Below are 20939 nucleotides of genomic sequence, written 5' to 3'. Positions count from 1 at the left end.
AATCATAATATTTACACTCTTCATTGTAGTTTGAATCATTGTTGGAGTGCAAGTACGTTTTTTTTTTGTCTCCGTATTTTTGTAGCACGAATGTAATGTAAAAGTACACACATGCTTACAAATTTGTAGACATGTGAATGTATGCAAAAAAATTGTACTCTGAACTGAGCCTGGGGACGGAGAAAGTAGTAGAACTTATAACTTTGGTTACCATTTCTGCCATACACATTTCACCAGATATCTGTACATATTGTACACTACACACAGATAAATTGCAATGACAGCATATGACTGCTACTGCTACTAAATGTCATTGAAACAACCTCATATTTACGACATCAACCATTGAGACTCATATCTTACAAACATTAGAAAACTCTAGTCAACTTTGCTCTCACCCTGCAAGCTCAAATCATAATGAAATTTACTTTATGGCAAGGGGAATACAAAAAACAGACGGACGAACGAACTGACAGAGAGACACAGATACAGATATTAAAAGTACTTATGGTATTTGGTATTATGAAATGTATTGGGTTAATGGTCATTGAATTGAGACTTCTATGATTTTCCTAGAATATTTGGAAGAGCACTGTCTGTGCAAAGGGAAAACAAAAACAAACTTTCCAGCAGAGAGCAATTATAATTTTACCGATCCTAAGCCATTCATTAACTAACTTTCGAGATGACTGCAAACGACTACCTTGTATTCAATAGAAACTACCCGATTATCTCAGAGTCTACACAAATCTAGAAAATACTTAGGAGCTGCATAAGATTAATAAATTATTACAAGGTAATGTATACAAAGTACCCTCTGCGATAACAGTAGATTGAATTATGCAAAATTCCTTAGTTAATTACAAAGTAAAAACACTTACTTTGCTAATTACCGAGTAATAAGCGCGGCACACAGTTTATGTGACCGACTACAAAACAGATTTTTGTGATTTCGAGACTCGGCGGTGGTCACCGAAACAAAAAAAAAGTTACAAAGTATCTGTCGTATTGCCGGCAGATGTATAACCTCAGGTAATGACCGTTTGTTTAAATATTTTTATACCCTCCTATGGAGGGTATATTAAGTTTGTCATTCCGTTTGTAACACCTCAGAATGAAGTAGATTGATAACATTTTATACAAATGTATATTATGTCTGCAGGAGGTTTGGTATTGAATATAATAGTACCTCCTTATATTCGGCATTTTGGTGATTTAGGCGACATTTTTCACCGGAAATGTTTCAAATTTGGTATTTGAAGTTCGTAAATTGTCTGTGCAGGTCCAAGTCTTTGTATAGCCCCCATATAACGTTACCTCCCATTATTCGGTTTTTTGATGATTTTAGCGACACTATTCACAGGAATTGTTTCAAATTTGGTATTTGAAGTTTGCAATGGATACTACAGCCTATGACAGAAAACTGTCTGTGCAGGTCCACGGCTGCATTCGGTATTTTTAAGATTTTAACAGAATTTTTACGGATTTTAATTTTTTGAAAATTGCCAAATTCGTTCCAAATGGTAGAGGGTATTCAAAGTTCGACCCGGCCGAAGTCACAGCTTTTTTCTTGTTAATATTTAATATTTTCAATTTTAAACCCGATTCAACTCAGATATAAAGGTTACAACGTGCAAGATATGGTATCGACTACTTCTTTCGATCTATGAGAGATATATGATAATTTTTGATAAATATTGAAATGTCCGTGAGGATTCAGATATAGTGGACCGATATATTCCCAATATTGGGATGTGCGGGATGTTTAAAGAAAATCGAACATTTAAATCCAATTTTATGCGAATAATTATTGATTTGGGTAGATGGATTCAGATGGAGTGGCCAACATATTCATCTTCACATCAGGTTTTGTGCTAATAGAAGTATTATGATGTGCCGTGCGATGCTCAATTCGCCTTTTTTTTGTAAGAGATTTTGGATTGATCCAAATTTTGGCCCGTTGTTGGGGAGGTACCAGAAGAAGTGGACCGATATAGTCTTACTTCATATCGTATCTTGTGTTGGTAGAAATATTAAGATTTGCAAAATTTGGAGTGCATCCGACCCTTATTTCGCAGTTTATAAGAGTTACGATTATTTAAAATGTTGACCCTTTGTGAGGCAAATACTTGATTGAGTCGACTTATATTGTTCTCAAATGGCTGCTCTGATAAAAATATTGGGATTTCCAATTTTGTACAAAATTGGATGATCCTATCTTATTCTATAAGGTAAATTATTTTCTATGAAAATGACGACCTTTTGTGGGGGAGGTATCAGAAGGAGTGGACAGCCATCTCCGAACTCGGTCTAAGTTTGATAATAATATCACAATGTACCTAGTTTGGACGAAATTTTATACTCCTTTCGACAGTTATCGTGCATACCAGCCAGACTGATAGACGGACGGGCGGACCCCCTAGATTTTTTGATTAGAACCTTTTGACCGTATGGCTGGGGTATAATAATAAAATACTATTTACCGCAACAATGATAGATTGCGGCACTATAAATTAAGGTTTGCAGTTCCATATCAGCAATTTTGTTTTTTTATTGTAAAATCGTGTCAAAAATCTCTTGTGTTAATAATCACCTATTTTCCAGATGCTGTAGATCAGCTTTTGTTGTTGTTATTATTACATTTGGCATTTGCTATGGCCACATCCACAACTGGTGCCAAGGGCTGTTTTGGTGGTAAGGCAATAGCAATTCGACTGACTGACTAGCTGGCTGGCTGTTCGGTTGACTGTTATATGCGAAAGAAAAATTAAATTTGTCTCTTGACTGACAAATGTCCCCCGAGAGGCCGAACAAAGAAGAGTAAGGATAACTACAGCAACAGCAACAACATCAACAGAAACCCGACTGAATGAAATAAGACCAGCAAACGTTGTTGTTGTTTACTTGACGATACCGAAATGTCAAGTTGTATCCTCCTAATGCATAAAAGCGTAAATACTCAACATAAAGTATAAACTTAGGGAAAATATATACGTATGTATAGGCAAGGAGACAGGGTAATAGACGTACACCCACCAAACATGGACAACATCTACCCATACGCCCGAAAATCTTACTCATGCAGATATAATTTGTCGTTATGCAGCCAGCCACTCAGCCCTCTGTGAATTTGTGTGTAAAATTATTTCCATAAGACACAACCACACACAAATACTCTTGTGCATAAGGCACACACATACACACACAATACAAAGACTTGACTTGCTTGGTGATTTGTATACATATTTATTTTTTGGGCAATCTATTGAATATCTGTGTATGTGTATGTATTGAAATTTTCAAGTCTCTTGACTCAAGTGTGTGTTTGTGTGAGGAAGTATGTTTGTATTTGTAACTCATCGTATGAAGTGTATAATTCAAATCTTAGTTAAGGGAATAATATCTGTACTTTATGTTGTAGCAACACTCATAAGTCAACATGTAATGCTGTTAAGCATTACACGATATTGTCACAAAGGAGTCAGCAGTCACTCCATATTGTCATGGCGTAACCATCTAGTCCCTCGTTTTATCTAGGAAAGCTGGATGCAGCCGGCAGCCAGCCAGCCAACAGCATACCGCAAAAGACAAGTGCGGGTAAGATGTGGTATGGCAAATTTTAACAGTCAACTCCACGGTAGTAGGCTTGATAGATGCCATAGCTTACAAATATAATTTAAACAATGCCAAAAGCAGCAGAAGCCCTCCAACAAACGGCAAAGGAACAACAACGTCAACGCAAGAACAACAAAAACATAAGCCATATTTAAATATATTTCATTGATGTTTATTGGCATAGAATATAACAAATTATGCCTGGTATTTTAAGTAAATAAAATATCATGTTCTTGGTGGTGGTGACGTTGGTCTTGTTGGTGTAGATTTCCTAAGGAATGGAACAATGGAACAAATAACCTATATAGATATACGATGACATATTTTCTTCTAACGAACAATGCAACAGGGAAATCTAGGGAAAATAATGGAAATTGAACTCTAAATTGAAATGAGTTGAAATGTAATATTTCAAAACACCATTGTTGCAGCAATTGTGGCGGCTACATTTGGTATTTTTAAGATTTTAAAAGAATTTTTACGAATTTTATTTTTTTGAAAATTGCCAAATTCGTTCCAAATGATGGAGGGTATTAAAAGTTCGAAATTAAAGCTTTTTTTAATTGTTAATAATTAAATTTGCATCGATTAAAATTTCTCAAAATGTTCTAGATTATAGCACCAATAGTCTTCCAAAATAATTAATATAAATTACATCGTATTTAGCTCAATATTAAGAAAATGATAGGCACATATCAAAAAAATCTGTACTTTATTTAAGTCTAAATGAATTTTATAGCCAATAAAAATATTAAAAATTAGTCTATAAAGTCTCTTAAAAAATAAATACAAAATTAATATGGAAAGACCCAAAGTCGGACGGACCGACTCTATGATACCGTAGACCACTATGCGTATTTAGTAGAGCAAAAAAGTTTATATTGGGAATTTATGTGAAGTGGACCATACCAACAATGAACCTTACTTGGATGCTTGTCACGGCTTAAGAAAAGTCACAATTTGGGAGCTATATCCAACTCTGAATCGATTTTCAACAAATTTGTCGGAGTCTTTTGTACCCCTAGTACCAAATAGCATTGCTGTATGATGCATGCTATGACTTTGATAAGAATTTTACTAACAAAATATTAAAGCAATAGATATATAAATATTAGAGCAATAGATATACCGGACCGAGTTTCATCAAATTGAAAAATTCGGTTGAATATGACACGATCTGAAAAATCTATCCAGCTTTCGTTGATATTACGTGTATTCATCCAAAAAATCGGATGAAGATGTATATCGAAAGTATACAACAATCTAAACCGATCTCGAAAAAACTTGCATGTGAGCTACATACTATGTGGGAGGGTATGAAAACACTCTTATAGGAATATATCTATGTTTCATCCGATTTGGGGTTTAAAATCCCTCACAAGCGTAATACGCATTCCACAACAATTATCTTTCTTACCAGATATCAGGTACAGCTCTTAAAAAAGTGTATCAAATTTTGTCAAGATCGGTTCAGATTTGGATATAGCTCCCATATTATAAATCCTTAACCGATTTCGGGTTAATTGCGCACCAAATAGCCACTATCAGTAAAATGACCTGAATTTTTGCATATCCGACCGAATTCAGTCTAGAAGCAAGTACACCAAATTTCGTGAAAATCGGTTCAGATATAGCTATAGCTCCCATATATATGTTTCATCCAATTTAGTGTTAAAGTTCCCCACATTCGAAATATGCACCTCACAACAAAGATAATTGGTACCAGTTATTAAATACAGCCAAGAAGTACCTCTATATATGGATATAGGTGCCGTTTATATCTTCAACCGATTTCGGGTTAATTGTGCACTAAATGGCCAATAGCAGTCCAAAAGTCCTGAATTTTGGTACATCTGACCGAATTCAGTCTAGAAGCAAGTTCATCAAATTTGGCAAAATCGGTTCAGATATAGCTAAAGCCACCATATATGTTTCGTCCGATTTGGTGTTCAAGTCCCTCACATTCGTAATATGCATTCGACAACAATGCAAATATCAGATATCTTATAAAGCACGGAAATACCTTTGTCAAATTGTAACGAGAAAGGCTAAGATTTTGATATTGCTTTCATATATATCCTTTATCCGATTTCAGGTTTATTATGCAATTAATGGCTAATATCAGCACAAATGGAGTGAATTTCGGGACGTACGTTTCCATTTTGTGCAATTCGACTCCGATATATATTTTTTTAATGTTATCCTTCTCCAAGTCATGTCATGCACTCCATGGCAAACTATAACTGCTCTAACACTAAATATTGGGGGTATGATCTACTTGAAATAAATTCTGTTGTTACGGGAGCTCTACTAAATATACACAGTGGTGTAGGGTAACACATAGTCGGCTCCTCCCGACTTTTGACTTTTCCTTACTGTTTTTTTTTTAATTTTTGAATATGACTTAATATATATAACATATTAATATATATAATATATATGATTTATAATATATATTTTAAAAAAGAATTCTTGATTAGAGCTTTAGTTGTATATTAGACATATTTTTAAGACAAGACAATGAGTGATTTCTGCATAAGCAATCGAAGGCTATTCCCTTGAAAAATACTGAAAAATGTACAAAAATACGGTAGATGTATAGCGCTAAGATGTTGATAGGAAACACCTCAAAAATCGATTTTTTTGTGGACTAAGCATTTTAAATAATTAACGATTCAATTTAATGTTTTTACACACCTTCAACTCAAATAGAAACAAGAGTTTTGTAATGATAATCTGTTAATAATATCTTCTTAAATTTTAAAAAAGATTTAGTCTGCTTGAAACTAGGATGCAGAAGTCAGTAATAAATTTTGATATGCTTGAGCCGAAGTATCCTTCTTGCCTTGGGTAAAAACTAATCATCCTTAAACACTTGGGTTATCAATCCCGAATAACATTTAAATATTTTGCCTCAACAATTTTCATATTGCACTACACTTAAATTTTATTTATTTTTTTACAACATAAAAACTGTTAATTTTCTTTTTTTTTTTTTGTTACAAAACAAAACCAGCAATTTCAAAACGGATGTACTGGCCGTTTCAAGCTTAACAATTTTGCATAAAAAAATACATTCAAAAATATAGGGCAAATGTAACAGCACAATAATTCACAAAAGATAAAAAAAAAAAACTAAATAGAATGTATAAAACAAAAAACAAAATACAAATCGATTATGTGCTATAACAAAACCACGCCCATTAAATAAAAAATTCCATATGTGTATGCACACATTTGTATACAAATTGAGATAGAGAGCAAAAAAAAATTGCAGAGAGTACAAATCTATTCTAAACAATTATTAATTAAAACAAAAATATTCATATAAATTCTAAAATATGTAAAATAGTACATAACATCTATCCCTTTGGTATATACGTGTGTGTCTGTGTGAATTTAGATATGCAAACATGCATTTGTATGTTTTCTTTTTTTTTTTTTGTTACATATATATCTATATATTATAACAGATAAATCTACAAAAAATAAAACAAAGCCAGAAAAATCAAAAAGTTACACCCGGTTTTATTTTTATTTTTGTATTTTTTTTTATTTGTATTTTTTATGTCAAACCACTGACAGGACATGCAGAGTCAGACAAAACCATTGTGCATCTGTTTATGTGAACTGAAACATTACAACAAAACTAGATGTCAACAAAAAGTGAAAGAGAGAGAGAGGAAAAAACAATTGGAATATTTAAAATACAAACAAGAAGAACGTCCATACATATGTGCAGGGGCAGACTTTAACGGATATATGTATATGATGTACACATATACACATGAAAAGTCAGGAAACTAATGACAAAAACTGACTGTTGGAAAATACATCGAAAAAAGTAAAAAAGCCAGGTTTTGAAAATGGAGTTGAATTTCATATCCTGAAATACTCTAGCGACCGTGATATGAACAATTCGTACACTTCCAAACTATAACCTTCTAAATGTGTGAAGAGATAATCGGTTGAAAACTGTCTTATTTCTATATAGAGAATAAATCTCATTCCATATCATTACAAACAAGGGTCGTAAAAAAACCTTAAACTTGATTAAGAAAGTTTGATCTACTAAGTAGAACGGCTCTACAAAAAATTAGAAATGGTCGGGTCCTCAGTGGCTGTGTGAATCATCGGTCGTGAGATGTGCAGATGTAGCCTCCGTTGCGGACACAATAAGTATTTTTACGACAACTTGTCATACATTTCCAAATTACAAGGCGTTAAAGAATTATACATATGCGATTAAGATATATCCCCAATATGCAGGATGAGATAAAAAAAAAAAAATGCAACAAAGCCATAATTTTTACATTATTTTTTTTTTAATTTAATTGAATGAAAGCAAAAATATCGGAATTGTAGAATAAATTTGATTTTTTCGAATAGGTCACCTTTTGCACGCATTATGGCTTTCAAACGGCCAATGAAACCGTCACACGCTGCCCGAATGTTGTTCTGCGGTATTTTGACCCATTCCCGGCGACGTGCCATAATTTTTACATTATATTTTTTTAATTTTATGGAATGAAAGCAAAAATGTCGGAAATAGCATCAAATTTTAGAATAAGTTTAGATTTGTTCGATTTGGTCACCTTTTGCTCGAATTAAGGCCTTCAAACGGCCGATGAAACAGTCACACGCTGTCCGAATGTTGCTCTGCCGTATTTTGACCCATTCCCGGCGAAGAGTTTGCTTGTGATCGACACTCCGAAGATTTTGGTGACCACTGTGCGCTGGAAATGAAGCGAGGAACCTAATTTTGTAACTATTTGTGGATGGTGCGTGCTGAGTGCGATGGTACTGAGTCCTGTTGGAATGTCCAAGGTCTGCTGCAAAATGCTTGCGTGCCCAGGGCTGTAATACACCCTCCAGAATATTTTCGCGATAATATTCGGGATTTTTTCTGATGCCACAGTCGACAAATACGAGCGGAGAGCGACCATCGGGTGTTATGGCGGCCCACACCATCACCATGGCCGGTGCTTGAGTTCTGTTGGACAACCGAAGGTCCACATTTTCAGCTGGCCTCATTTTGTTTGTTTACAAACTGCTGGGCAACGAATTTTTTTCTCACCATAGAAAACCAAATTGAGCAGTTCACCACTTTCGAAGCGAAGAAACTCTTTAGCTCTTTTGAGTCTATTTTTTTCTGTTGCGGCGTAAGTTCTTACATTTCTTGGAATTTCAATGACTTTACTCCGAGCTCATTTTTCAATATTTGTCGAATGCTATATTGCGATATGTTCAGCTCACGAGCCATTTTTCGGCCACTGCAAGGCGGGTTTTGATCCAGTCGCTTCTTTTTTCCGAACCATTTCTGCTGATGTTGCTGTTTTTTTTCCGTCCACTTCGTTGACGTAGGGCTACGCTACCAGTATGATGGTAAGGAGCAATGGTACGAGACTCAAAAGTTTTATTCGCATTTAAATGCTGGCGTGCTCTAACGATAGCCACTTGTGGTTTTCCAGCCAAATATAAAGAAATCACACTATCACACTTGAATTCCATCACAAAATACTCTCTTTCTGAAAAATTCTTACCAAATTGCTTTTGTACGCTTGTAAAAAATATAATGAGCTATCATTGGTGTAATTGTAACAGCTGTCAGACGAGTGGCTTAAAAATGACAGCAGTCTGAAGTTGGTTGGAGTTTTTTCATCTCACCATGTATGTATATTCCATCGAATATCATGGTATATATACCTACCATATATCTAGCAAAATGGCTCTGATGAAGGTAAATTTGCAGATAGAAATACCCTTGGCTGATATCCTGATTAAGATTTTTAAATACACCATCCTCTACTGACTTCTAATACTGTCTTGAAAATATTTATTACTAGCAGGCAGTCGATCGGGTTTAACCCTGAGACAATTCCTTAAACTGACAATCTTACTACTGCCATTTAATATCACTCTTTTGTAATAATCCTTTTCTACTCACCGAAATACATATTCCCGCCAATACCACGACACATGTCAACATATTCTGAAAAAAAAAAAAAATATATTTAACAACACCAAACCCACTTCATAGAGTGTCAAGGAGTTTGGTGGGGGGACAAACATGAAAAAAGTCCACTCTAGAATACAAATCGACATTAAATGACCACACTTGTATACAATTAAGAAAGCGAAAACTAAAAAAAGAAGGTTTATTTTTCAGCTTGTTCGGTATGCAGTTTGAATGGCCAACAAAACAACGACAGCAAAAAATACTACTGCAACAATAATGGGAAATAACAACGACAGCAGCAGCAGCAGCAGGAACAACAACACAGTGGAAGTGAAAACCGTACAGTATGAAACATCATTCGCCAGCCAGCAAGAAACCAGGAAAAACAAACGAACATAAAATGTCCATTTTAACACAAGTGAAACTTCACGGTTGTTGTCTGCACTCATATGTGTGAGTGTGTGTGTATTTTTGATGCTTATACCATATGGAATAACAACAACAAGAACAACATGGCAGCACAAACAAATGAATGAATGTAACATGAAGATTGTGAAACAGTTTGTGTTAACGGCCAAGTAGCAGTGGTCATTCGGTTCGGTTCGACCGTTCGCTTGTTCTCGTATGTTGTTCTTGTTTTGGTCGGTCAGTTTTGTTCGGTTTGCTGCTGTGATGTGATTGCTGTTTGCTGATGAAGTGGCCCACTACAAAAGTTAATCGAAACACAAAATTGTTGTTGATGTTGTTGCTGCTGCTGTTGTTTGTATTGTTGTTGCAACCAACAAAACCAGCGTAGAGATTTGCTTTTGTGCCAAGATAGTGAGAGAGTGTATGGCCGGCAAAAAGGGATTATGAAAACAATTTCAATTTTATCATTTACAGAAAAGATTGTGATACACAATATGAAATATCAGAGACACAGACAGAGAGAGAGAGAGAGAGAGACTTCAATTATACCAAATAGAATGAGTGGAAAAATACAATACAAACTAACATGATTGCAAATGAAATATTGCCTACTACTCGCATTTCGATATTGAACATGGTGAATATGAACAGAAGAAAAATTAATTCAGGAACTTTCTATGTGATGAACAAGGGTTATAATTGAATTCTTAGTTTCGTATCTCCTCTCAGCATTGCTGTTTATACCCTACACCACAAGGTGGTCAGGGTATTATGTCTTTGTGCATTTGTTTGTAACAGGCAGAAGGAAACGAGATAGACCCATAGTTCCTTTTGATGATCTGCATAGAATCACATTCTTAGTCGATTTATGCATGTCCGTCCGTCCGTCCGTCTGTCCATGTATTTTTGTAAACAAAGTACAGGTCGCATTTATTGCCCGATTCAGATGAAATTTTGCAAAGATCTTTTGCTTGGCCCAAGGACGAACCCTATTGAAATTGGAGATAAGCGGTCAAAATTTAGATATAGCTCCCATATATATCTTCGTCCGATTTGCCTTTTGTTGTGCACCAAACGTGTAATATCAGCCCGAATTGTATGGAATTTTGCATATACACCCAAATTAGGCCTGAAAATATGTATGCCAAATTTGATTGAAATCGGTTCAGATATAGCTATAGCTCCCATATATATTGTTCATCCCATTTGTTATTTTTGTACACCCCCGCCGTAATATGCACTATGCAACAACAATATTTGGGGAAATATATCAAATACAGCTCAGAAATACATTTGCCAAATTTTATGGAGATCGGTTCAGATTTGGATATAGCTCCCATATATAACTTCGTCCGATTTACATTTTATTGTGCACCAAACGTCTAATATTTGTCCAAATGGGATGGAATTTGGCACTTACGATCGAATTGAGTCTAGAAGGTAGTATGTCAAATTTAGTGAAGATCGGTTCAGATATAGCTATAGCTTCCATATATATTATTCATCCGATTTGTTATATTTGTTACCCACAGCCGTAATATGCACTCCGTAACAGCGATATTCAGGGAAATATATCAAATACAGCTCAGAAATATCTTTGCCAAATTTTATCGAGATCGGTTCAGATTTGGATATAGCTCCCATATATATCTTTATCCGATTTCAAATTAATTGTGCTCCATTTTGGCAATACAATTCCGAATTTAAAAGATACAAATGCTTCGGCATATTTAGCCCTTTGAACTTTAAATTATGATTATAATCATAGCGTGTATGATTGAATTCTCCCATAAAACTTTTAATTGTTATGTGGAGCTCTACTTAATTAGCAATGTGGTGTAGGGTATCATAAAGTCGGCCCCGCCCGACTTTAAGACTTTCTTTACTGGTTTTAATAATGTTTTAATGAAAAGTTTTATTCAAATATACATATTTTTCCTATTGACAATTTTGCCTCATTTGGACGAAGTGTAATTGTTGGTTGATATTTCAGAATTTTTCTTTCGAGTTCAGCTCTAAATTAAAATTGCCTTATTTAATTGTCTATATAATATACCCATATACCTTCACCTGATTTAAGTCACATTTTTAATGGAGTTTTTTTGAATTTCTACACAAGTAGTTCTTCGTGACTACTTTATCCCCTGAAAAATAATTGTCACGTTTTAGCTCCTATATAACGGTATCCCCAGATATTTGGTTTTAGCGACATTATTCACCGGAATTGTTTCAAATTTCGTATTTGAAGTTCGTAATGAGTACTACAACCTATTAGCGAAATAATTCACCGGAATTGTTTTAAATTCCGTATTTGAAGTTTGGAATCATTACTACAGCCTATGACAAAGAAGCCCCCATATAAAGGTTTTCATTTGAGCGGTATTTTTTTTTCCTTTTTTCAATTTCTTTCCGAATGGTGGAGTGTATAAAAATTCCGAACTTAACTGCTTTTTTACTTGTTTAACATTGCTGGCGATATTCTATGCTGCTTGAATTCTTTAAAATATATCAAAAATATTTTGGGATTATCTACCTTTGCCATTACGTAATACGCATTCCATATTTTACGCATTTGTCTTTTTTAAGCAACCCTTTTAAAATTTAGGTTATATTTAAATTGTCATTAAACTCAACTCTCCATTAATTTTTTTTTCGTATTGTGGATAATACTTTATGCATTTGTTACTTCTTATATATCTCCTTCAATTCGATTTCAACACTGTTGTGTTCTACTGTTTTATATAATAAAACCATATATTTGTTGTTTATAATTTTCTCAGCTGACTGATTCAATAAAATGTTTATTAAATGGAATCACAAACTTTTAATCTTCTTGGAATTTTCTATTTATAGAAACATTAGTTCTTTCTGGTGTACTAGAATTTCGTAGAAATCGAAAGTTGTGGCTGACAAATATGGAGAAAATAAATATGTAGATAATTTTTTTTTGTTTTTGAACATTGTTGAATATTTTAATTTCTAGTGCCTCTTTCTGAAATGTTCATGATCCTTTGCTAAGGAAAGCCCATTGAATTTCTTTTTGGATCAAAAGTTTTTGCAACTTTATATGGATGCGGCTGCAGGGGGTTTCTCAAAACCCCAAACCAATGTTAATTTTTATATTTAGTTTTATCGTATGCTTTAAATCTATATAAATAGTGATATAATATTTAAATCTTTAATTAAAAATGAATTATTAAATCATTGATTTTTCTCTTCTTTTTAAGGTATGATAATAACCAAAATTATTACCAAGAACTATTACAATATAGGTGAGTAAAACAGAAAACGCAATACTATTATAAAACTAGTAAGGAGTGGAGAAAATAATATTTAAGAGGCATTTGGAAGTCTTTAATATTAAATAGTATGAAAGGCAAAAGGTTTTTTTTAGAGAGATGTCATTTTGAGATAAATTATGGGATAAATATTCCACTTTTTGGAAATTAAGCACGATGTTTATCGTATCGTTTGGTGCCTTTATAAGGGGCTGCTCCTATATGTGGATCCTTTTTCTGTAAATACGTGCCTAAAATTGAGCCTTATTATACCCTACACCACAAGGTGGTCAGGGTATTATGTCTTTCTGCATTTGTTTGTAACAGGCAAAAGAAAATGAGATAGACCCATAGTTCCTTTTGATGATCTGCATAGAATCACATTCTGAGTCGATTTATGCATGTCCGTCCGTCCGTCCGTCTGTCCATGTATTTTTGTAAACAAAGTACAGTTCGCATTTATTGCCCTATCCAGATGAAATTTTGCACAAATCATTTGCTTGGCCCAAGGACGAACTCTATTGAAATTGGAGATAATCGGTCAAAATTTTGATATAGCACCCATATATATCTTCGTCTGATTTGCTTTTTTTTGTGCACCAAACGTGTTATATAAGTCCGAATAGTATGGAATTTTGCACGTACGATCAGATTGGACCTGAAAATAAGTATGCCAAATTTGATCGAAATCGGTTCAGATATAGCTATAGCTCCCATATATATTTTTAATCCGATTTGTTATTTTTGTCCTCCGTGGCCGTAACATGCACTCTGTAACAACAATCTTTGGGAAAATATATATAATACATCTCATAAATACATTTGCTAAATTTTATCGAGATCTGTTCAGATTTGGATATAGCTCCCATATATAACTTCGTCCGATTTACCTTTGATTGTGCACCAAACGTCTAATATTTGTCCAAATTGGATGAAATTTGGCACTTACGACCGAATTGAGTCTAGAAGCTAGTATGTCAAATTTGGTGAAGATCGGTTGAGATATAGCTATAGCTCCCATATATACTGTTCATCCGATTTGTCATATTTGTTACCCACAGCCGTACGAATATCAGAAATATCTTTGCCAAATTTTATCGAGATCGATTCCGATTTGGATATAGCTCCCATATCGGTTCCGATTTGGATATAGCTCCCATATATATTTTTATCCGATTTCAAATGTATTGTGCACCAAATGGGCAATACAAGTCCGAATTTAAAAGATACAAATGCTTCGGCATATTTAGTTCTTTAAACTTTAAATTATAATTATAATCATAGCGTGTATGATTGAATTCTCTCATAAAAACTTTTAATTGTTATGCGCAGCTCTACTAAATTAGCAAAGTGGTGTAGGGTATCATAAAGTCGGCCCCGCCCGACTTTAAGACTTTCTTTACTGGTTTATTTTTGACAAAACCTTTTTCCTAAATTTACTAAAGAGTTTCCCACAAATACCAATTTTTAGACATATTCATGGGAAAATGTGGCAAACATCATCAAAATACCGAAGAACGGGAGGTACTGCTATATGGGGCTATACCAAAGTCTTGACCTATACATACAATGTTTCGCCACACCAACTAGGACTCATTATGACCTACGTGTTTATTATTATTATTATTATTATTATTATTATTATATATATTATTATTATTATTATTATTATTATTATTATTATTATTATTATTATTATTATTATTATTATTATTATTATTATTATTATTATTATTATTATTATTATTATTATTATTATTATTATTATTATTATTATTATTATTATTATTATTATTATTATTATTATTATTATTATTATTATTATTATTATTATTATTATTATTATTATTATTATTATTATTATTATTATTATTATTATTATTATTATTATTATTATTATTATTATTATTATTATTATCTATGTGTTTAGCATTTTACGTCGCCATTTCTTGGTATTTTTGGTTCTTCTTCTGTAGAAATCTAACTTGCAAAAACTTATAAATTAAGATCCACGTTTTTGGTATTATTATTGAATTATATTTCACTTTTTGGAATTAAAGCACCATGTTTATCGTATCGTGTTGGTGCCTTTATAAGGGGGTGTTATATATGTGGATCCATTTTCTGTAAATACGTGCCCAAAATTGAGCCTTATTTTTATATGGGGTTATGCCAAAACTGTGATCTATTATAATAACTATTTGTGGAAATATAACTTCCCCTTAAAAATATTAATGGGTCGAACATCTAACATACCGTTTTGGAGTCTACATAAAAACTTGAATCTATATTGACAAGTTATGTACAGACAATTTTAATATAATACATACATATAAAGATTTTCCCTGAATTAATTACACGACAACAACATACACCCTACAAATATTTTCAATATTATGCACAATATCTTGTTTTCAATTTATAAATATTTTGCCACTGTCCTTTGGAATATTCAATATTTAATATATTTGAACAAGAAATATCTGTAATTAAAATGTGATTGGATTATCACAGCAGATTAACCACAAATCTATTAAATATTTTATATTCTCAGCCATGCAATTTTTTTCAGTTTCACCAAAAAAAAAAAAAAAACGGTCACATCAAACATTTAGCAATATTAAAGTATCATCAATAATATGATCCCATAAAAACCTTTTAAATATATCTGTATAAGCAATTCATGCTTTACAAAGTGTGGCCGATACACACACACACACACACACACACACACACACAAAATCCCAAATAATACAATTAAATTAAAAAGTCAAGCTGTCAAGATTTTGGGGTATGGTCGTCTGGCCTCTTTTTTTTTTGCCCATGTGACATCAATACTTTTCGTTTTCGTTTCATGGCAAGAGGAATTAAAATTGGGTGTGAGTGACTGGGTGTAGGAAGGGCCGTAAATATACTATGACTATAAAGACGCCTTTTCCCTGGCAAACTAACAATCACTGGGGACAATGTCATTGGATTTAGGGTTTTCTTGTTAATAGTATTGCCGTTGGTGTTGTTGTTGCTGCTGCTGTTCGACAATATTTCTGTTAAACGACTATAATGGACATTTGTAAAATATCCCAAGAGGACATCAGTGAAATGGTTCACAACAACAACTCAAATCTATATATAACGAAATATTCGCATTGTCACATACTATAACATAATAAATCAGTTTGGTTTTTTTTTTTTGGTCAAAGTCAAATATAAAATGCCAAAAAACAGTAACGAACGATAAAAAATAATAGAAAATTTATTTGTCATATAACTCCTACTTTATCAGTATTATGGCTATGGTTTTATACCCAATCGAAAACGGCTTGATACTCTTCTTCTAATAATAATAATAATATTGAAATGGCAATAATCCAGTCAAGAAATGCCTAAAAATTAGATAGAGGATGAAGATAAAATACTCGACTCCTATACTCGAAACAATAGTCATTTGGCAAGAAGACACCAGTCATCATGGCCCGGCTTGGGTTTTTGGGTCGCTTCTGAGAAAACTGTGTGTGTGAGATGCTAGCGCATCACAGCAATTTTTCGAGGATAAAATATTGCAAAAGCGATGAAAAAAAAAAAAAAAACAACAACATATGGAAATATATTCCAATTGCAGTCGTGCGTAAATATCACACACACACACCCAAAATCAACTGATTGTCTACATTAAGACATCTAACAGGGGGTCTGGGTACAGCAGTTGGATGGATAAATTGTGACGCCAAAATTTCAATCTCACAAGGTTTGGATTTAAGATTTAGTAAAACTTAGCAAATAAAAAAACAGTAAAAATATAATTTCGACGGGCAGAGTATATCCCAGCAAATATTTCGATTACCAAACGATGAGTTAGCTAACCAATTTGTGGCAGTCGCAGAAACGTATAAACCAAACTTTCAACCCATGGATGTTTTTATTTTAGTTGACGGACGCTATGTTTCATCCGATATGGTGCATAAGTCTCTCACATTTGCAATATACTCTTCAGAAACATGATATGTGGTACCAGACATTTGATATAGATCAGAAATACATCTTCAAATTTTTTTTACAAATCTATTCAGATCTGAATATAGCTCCCATATATATCTTTATGCGGTTACACAATTATTGTGCATCAAATGATTAATATCAGCCCAGACTTTACCGTAACTAGTGTACGTTTTTATTGGGGATTTGGGTAAAATAGTTCATACCTACAATGTCTTTACTTGATTTGTATGAGGGCTGTAGTGGGGATGAATTTAGAAATCGAAAGAGACATGTGTATACATGAAAGCTTTATTTTAATCTGAATTGATTTCCACGAAATTTAAATTCAATTTCTCGCGTACCAAATATACAGGGTGAGATAAAAAAAACGCAACAAAATCAATTTTTACGACACTTTGGTATTTTTAGTGCCTAACTTGCTTTCCAAAATACTTTAGACATAATAGTCTAACAAATTGGTATCCGGTGATTTTGGTGGTCATTGTACGCTGGAAATGAAGCGAGGAACATCATTTTGTAACCCTTCTTGGGTGGTACAATGGCACATTTTTCAATATTTGCCGGAATATTGCGATATGTTCAGCTCACGAGCCATTTTTCGACCACTGCGATGCGGGTCTCGATCAAGTCGCTTCTTTACTTTTCAAACCATTTCCGCTGATGTTGCTGTTTTCTTCCGTCCACTTCCTTGACGTCGGGCTACGCTACCAGTATCACGGTAACGAGCGGCGGTACGAGACACAAAAGATTTATTCACATTGAAATGCTGGAGTTCTCTAACTATAGCCACTTGCTTTTGTACGCTTGTAAACATTATAGCTGTCACTGGAATAATTTTAACAGCTGTCGAACGAGTGGCTTAGAAATGACAGCAGTCTGAAGTTGGTTGCAGTTTTTGCATCTCACCCTGTACTTGAAATAATTCTACTACGTGTTTAGGACTTCTACCCTTTTCGAGTTGGGCATTTTTCGGAAATTTTCGTTTTACGAAAATATCAATACAAACATTTATAAAATTCCTTCCAGGTTGGACTGACTCTCCCTCTCTAATATCAAAGCCATACACTGTAGGAACTAACCATGAAGTTGTTGTGTAGTTGCTTTTCCTCATATACTCATCTGCATTTGCGACAAACGAATGGTTGTGGTACTGGTAGTAGCAGCAAATTGGCATAGCCATGAAATACCACAGCAAAAAAAAAAAAACTAAGAACAAAAAAAAAAACTAAAATATATTCAGCCACCGTCCAGCCTTTAGCACCATAAGGTGGTCATCATTTCTGGCCCATAAGTTTGTCCTTTGCTTGGTTTCTCGATGTTTTTTTCGTTCTCGGATCCATCCATTCAATGTGTGCATGAAGTACTATGATTTATTTATGATATTTCCAAAAAGTTAACACACTCGTTTATTTTTTGGCCATCTCTGGCAAAATATAACAAATGACCAAAGACAACCAACCAACCAACAAGAGATGCGGCAACATCTCACTCCTCTTGTGTTCTGTTCGAACAATGGAAGGGGATGGCCGGGGGAATAAAATAGAAATGTCTTTTGAAAAGTTTATTCATGCCAGCTTTTTATGCTGATTGGTCTTTTATGATTGCTCATCTAGGCATGAGAGGTTTCACATTTGTTGTGTCCATGCATAATGGGTGTATGAATGTGTGTGTGTGTGAATGAGTATTTCCGTATTTATATGTGGGCTTAACTGGTTATGGCTTTCATTTCATTTCCTCTGCTGCCTTATTTTTGCGGGTATTTTCAATAACGTTTGTTTGGCCATTGGCTATACTTTGCTTAAGTTGCTTTTGTTTTATTTTTTATTATTATTTTTTTGTTTTGTTTTTTTATTTATTTATTTTTTTTTTGGTACAGTGTTTTTTCTCTTGAATACATGTAGGCTTTATTGAGTACATTATAAAGTTCGAAGGACAGTTAAAAGTTTTTTTTTTTATAAGAAATGCTCTTCAATATTGCAAAAAATTTAATTTTCCAATCATTGGGTACAACCATGTACTTATAATCATGGCAATAAAGACAATACCCTTCCCGGTGACTACATGTGACTTTCGCCCCCATTATATGATGGGGTATACTAAATTTTGTCATAACTTCGATACACTTGTCTGAGATCAAGCACAGTAAACTTAAAATTCGATCATTTCCTTACATCTCCTAAAATCAGAGCTCCAAAATTCTCGGTCAAATTCGAATAGAGAGTGAAAATCGCCAGAGGTCGTGAGAAAATACTCTTACGAGTAGAGTATTTTCTATGCCACCCGAATATGAGCGCGTTTGCTTTTCCTCATTTAAGAAGTAAGATTAGCCCACGATCGAGAATATTATATACTTGCTAAGTACCTAGTATTTTGGTTGCTGGTATTGACTACTTTTCTCAAAATGACTTTGCTGCAGTATACAGCAACTTCAAAACCTGTTTGCAACTACAAAAATCACATTATTCAGTATTAAAATTTTTCTGCTCTATATCACTCTAAGAGTTAATTCGTACCCTATTTCGAACATTTGGCTACCACTACTTTTACTTTTCAAATAGGTTCACTTCCAAGCACTCCCACAAAACAACACAAGTGTGGAGAGTAAACGACTTGAAAAACTCTTACCCTTAGTAAAATCAAGCAAGTCGGAGCTCTTGCGTGTAAAATCGAGCAAGTCGGAGCTCTTGCGAGTAAAATCGAGCAAGCCGGTGTTCTAGCCACATTATTTAGTGTAGAGCTTTGAAATTTGTCAAAAATTTTAAATTAAATTTAAAATTTTTTTAAATTGTATATTCGAAACTCCACCATGCGTAGTAAGTTTGCCATTCCGATTGTAACTGCGTGAAATAAACATTCTAGACCCCACAAAGTATACATATTCTTTATACTCTACCTTTCGCACGAAATGAAGTAGGTTCATAAAATTGTATTCAGAGTGTGTTAGGTAAGCAGGACTTTTTGTATTGAAAATTAACTATACAGGGTGAAATAAAAAACTGCAACAAAGTCAAACGCCATAATTTTTACTTTTTTTAATTTTATTGAATGAAAGCATCCAATTTTAGATTAAGTTTAGATTTGTTCGAATTGGTCACCTTTGGCACGAATTATGGCCTCAAACGGCCAATGAAACCGTCACACGCTGCCCGAATGATGCTCTGCAGTATTTTGGAGCATTTCCGGCGAAGGTGATCGACACTTTGATATTTTTTTGTGTCAACCTTGCTTTCCAAATTCCATCACGAATAACTTTTTTTCTGGAAAATTCTCACCAGAGTGCTTTTGTACGCTTGTACACAATATAATGAGCTGTCACTGGAATAATTTTAACAGCTGTAGGACGAGTGACTTAGAGATGACAGCAGTCTGAATTTGATTGCACCCTGTAGGCATTACAGCCCGTGACAGAAAATTGTCTATGCAGGTCCAGGTCTTCGCATAGGCCCCAATATAACGGTAATTACCTATATTCGGCATTTTTATAGACTTTTTCAATTTTTTTCTTTTTTATTTTATCATTCAGGTCTTCGCATAGGCCCCAATATAACGGTAATTACCTATATTCGGCGTTTTTATAGACTTTTTCAATTATCTTTCTTTTTTATTTTATCATTCAATGAATATTTGAAATTCAACAGCCCAAGGTTATAATCACATTTTCAAGCTGAAATGCATGCGATTTG

At 33.8% G+C, this 20939-nt stretch overlaps 1 protein-coding gene across 5 annotated transcripts in view; it reads left to right on the top strand.

Moving 5' to 3' along the window:
• LOC101900139 (cytotoxic granule associated RNA binding protein TIA1) overlaps positions 1 to 20939 on the top strand; it is a 279044-nt gene that overhangs the window by 110872 nt on the left and 147233 nt on the right. For 3 of the 5 annotated variants that reach the window (XM_059127137.1, XM_059127139.1, XM_059127138.1), the window contains exon 3: positions 13210 to 13254. The exons of the other annotated variants lie outside the window; for them this stretch is intronic. In XM_059127137.1, the coding sequence (XP_058983120.1) occupies positions 13210 to 13254 (45 nt within the window). The remainder of the gene's footprint in view (positions 1 to 13209; positions 13255 to 20939) is intronic. 5 annotated transcript variants of the gene reach the window in all.

Source organism: Musca domestica, unplaced genomic scaffold (assembly GCF_030504385.1).
Source record: "Musca domestica strain aabys unplaced genomic scaffold, Musca_domestica.polishedcontigs.V.1.1 42, whole genome shotgun sequence".
Taxonomy (NCBI): Eukaryota; Metazoa; Arthropoda; class Insecta; order Diptera; family Muscidae; genus Musca; species Musca domestica.
This window is presented reverse-complemented; position numbering and strand designations above follow the sequence as displayed.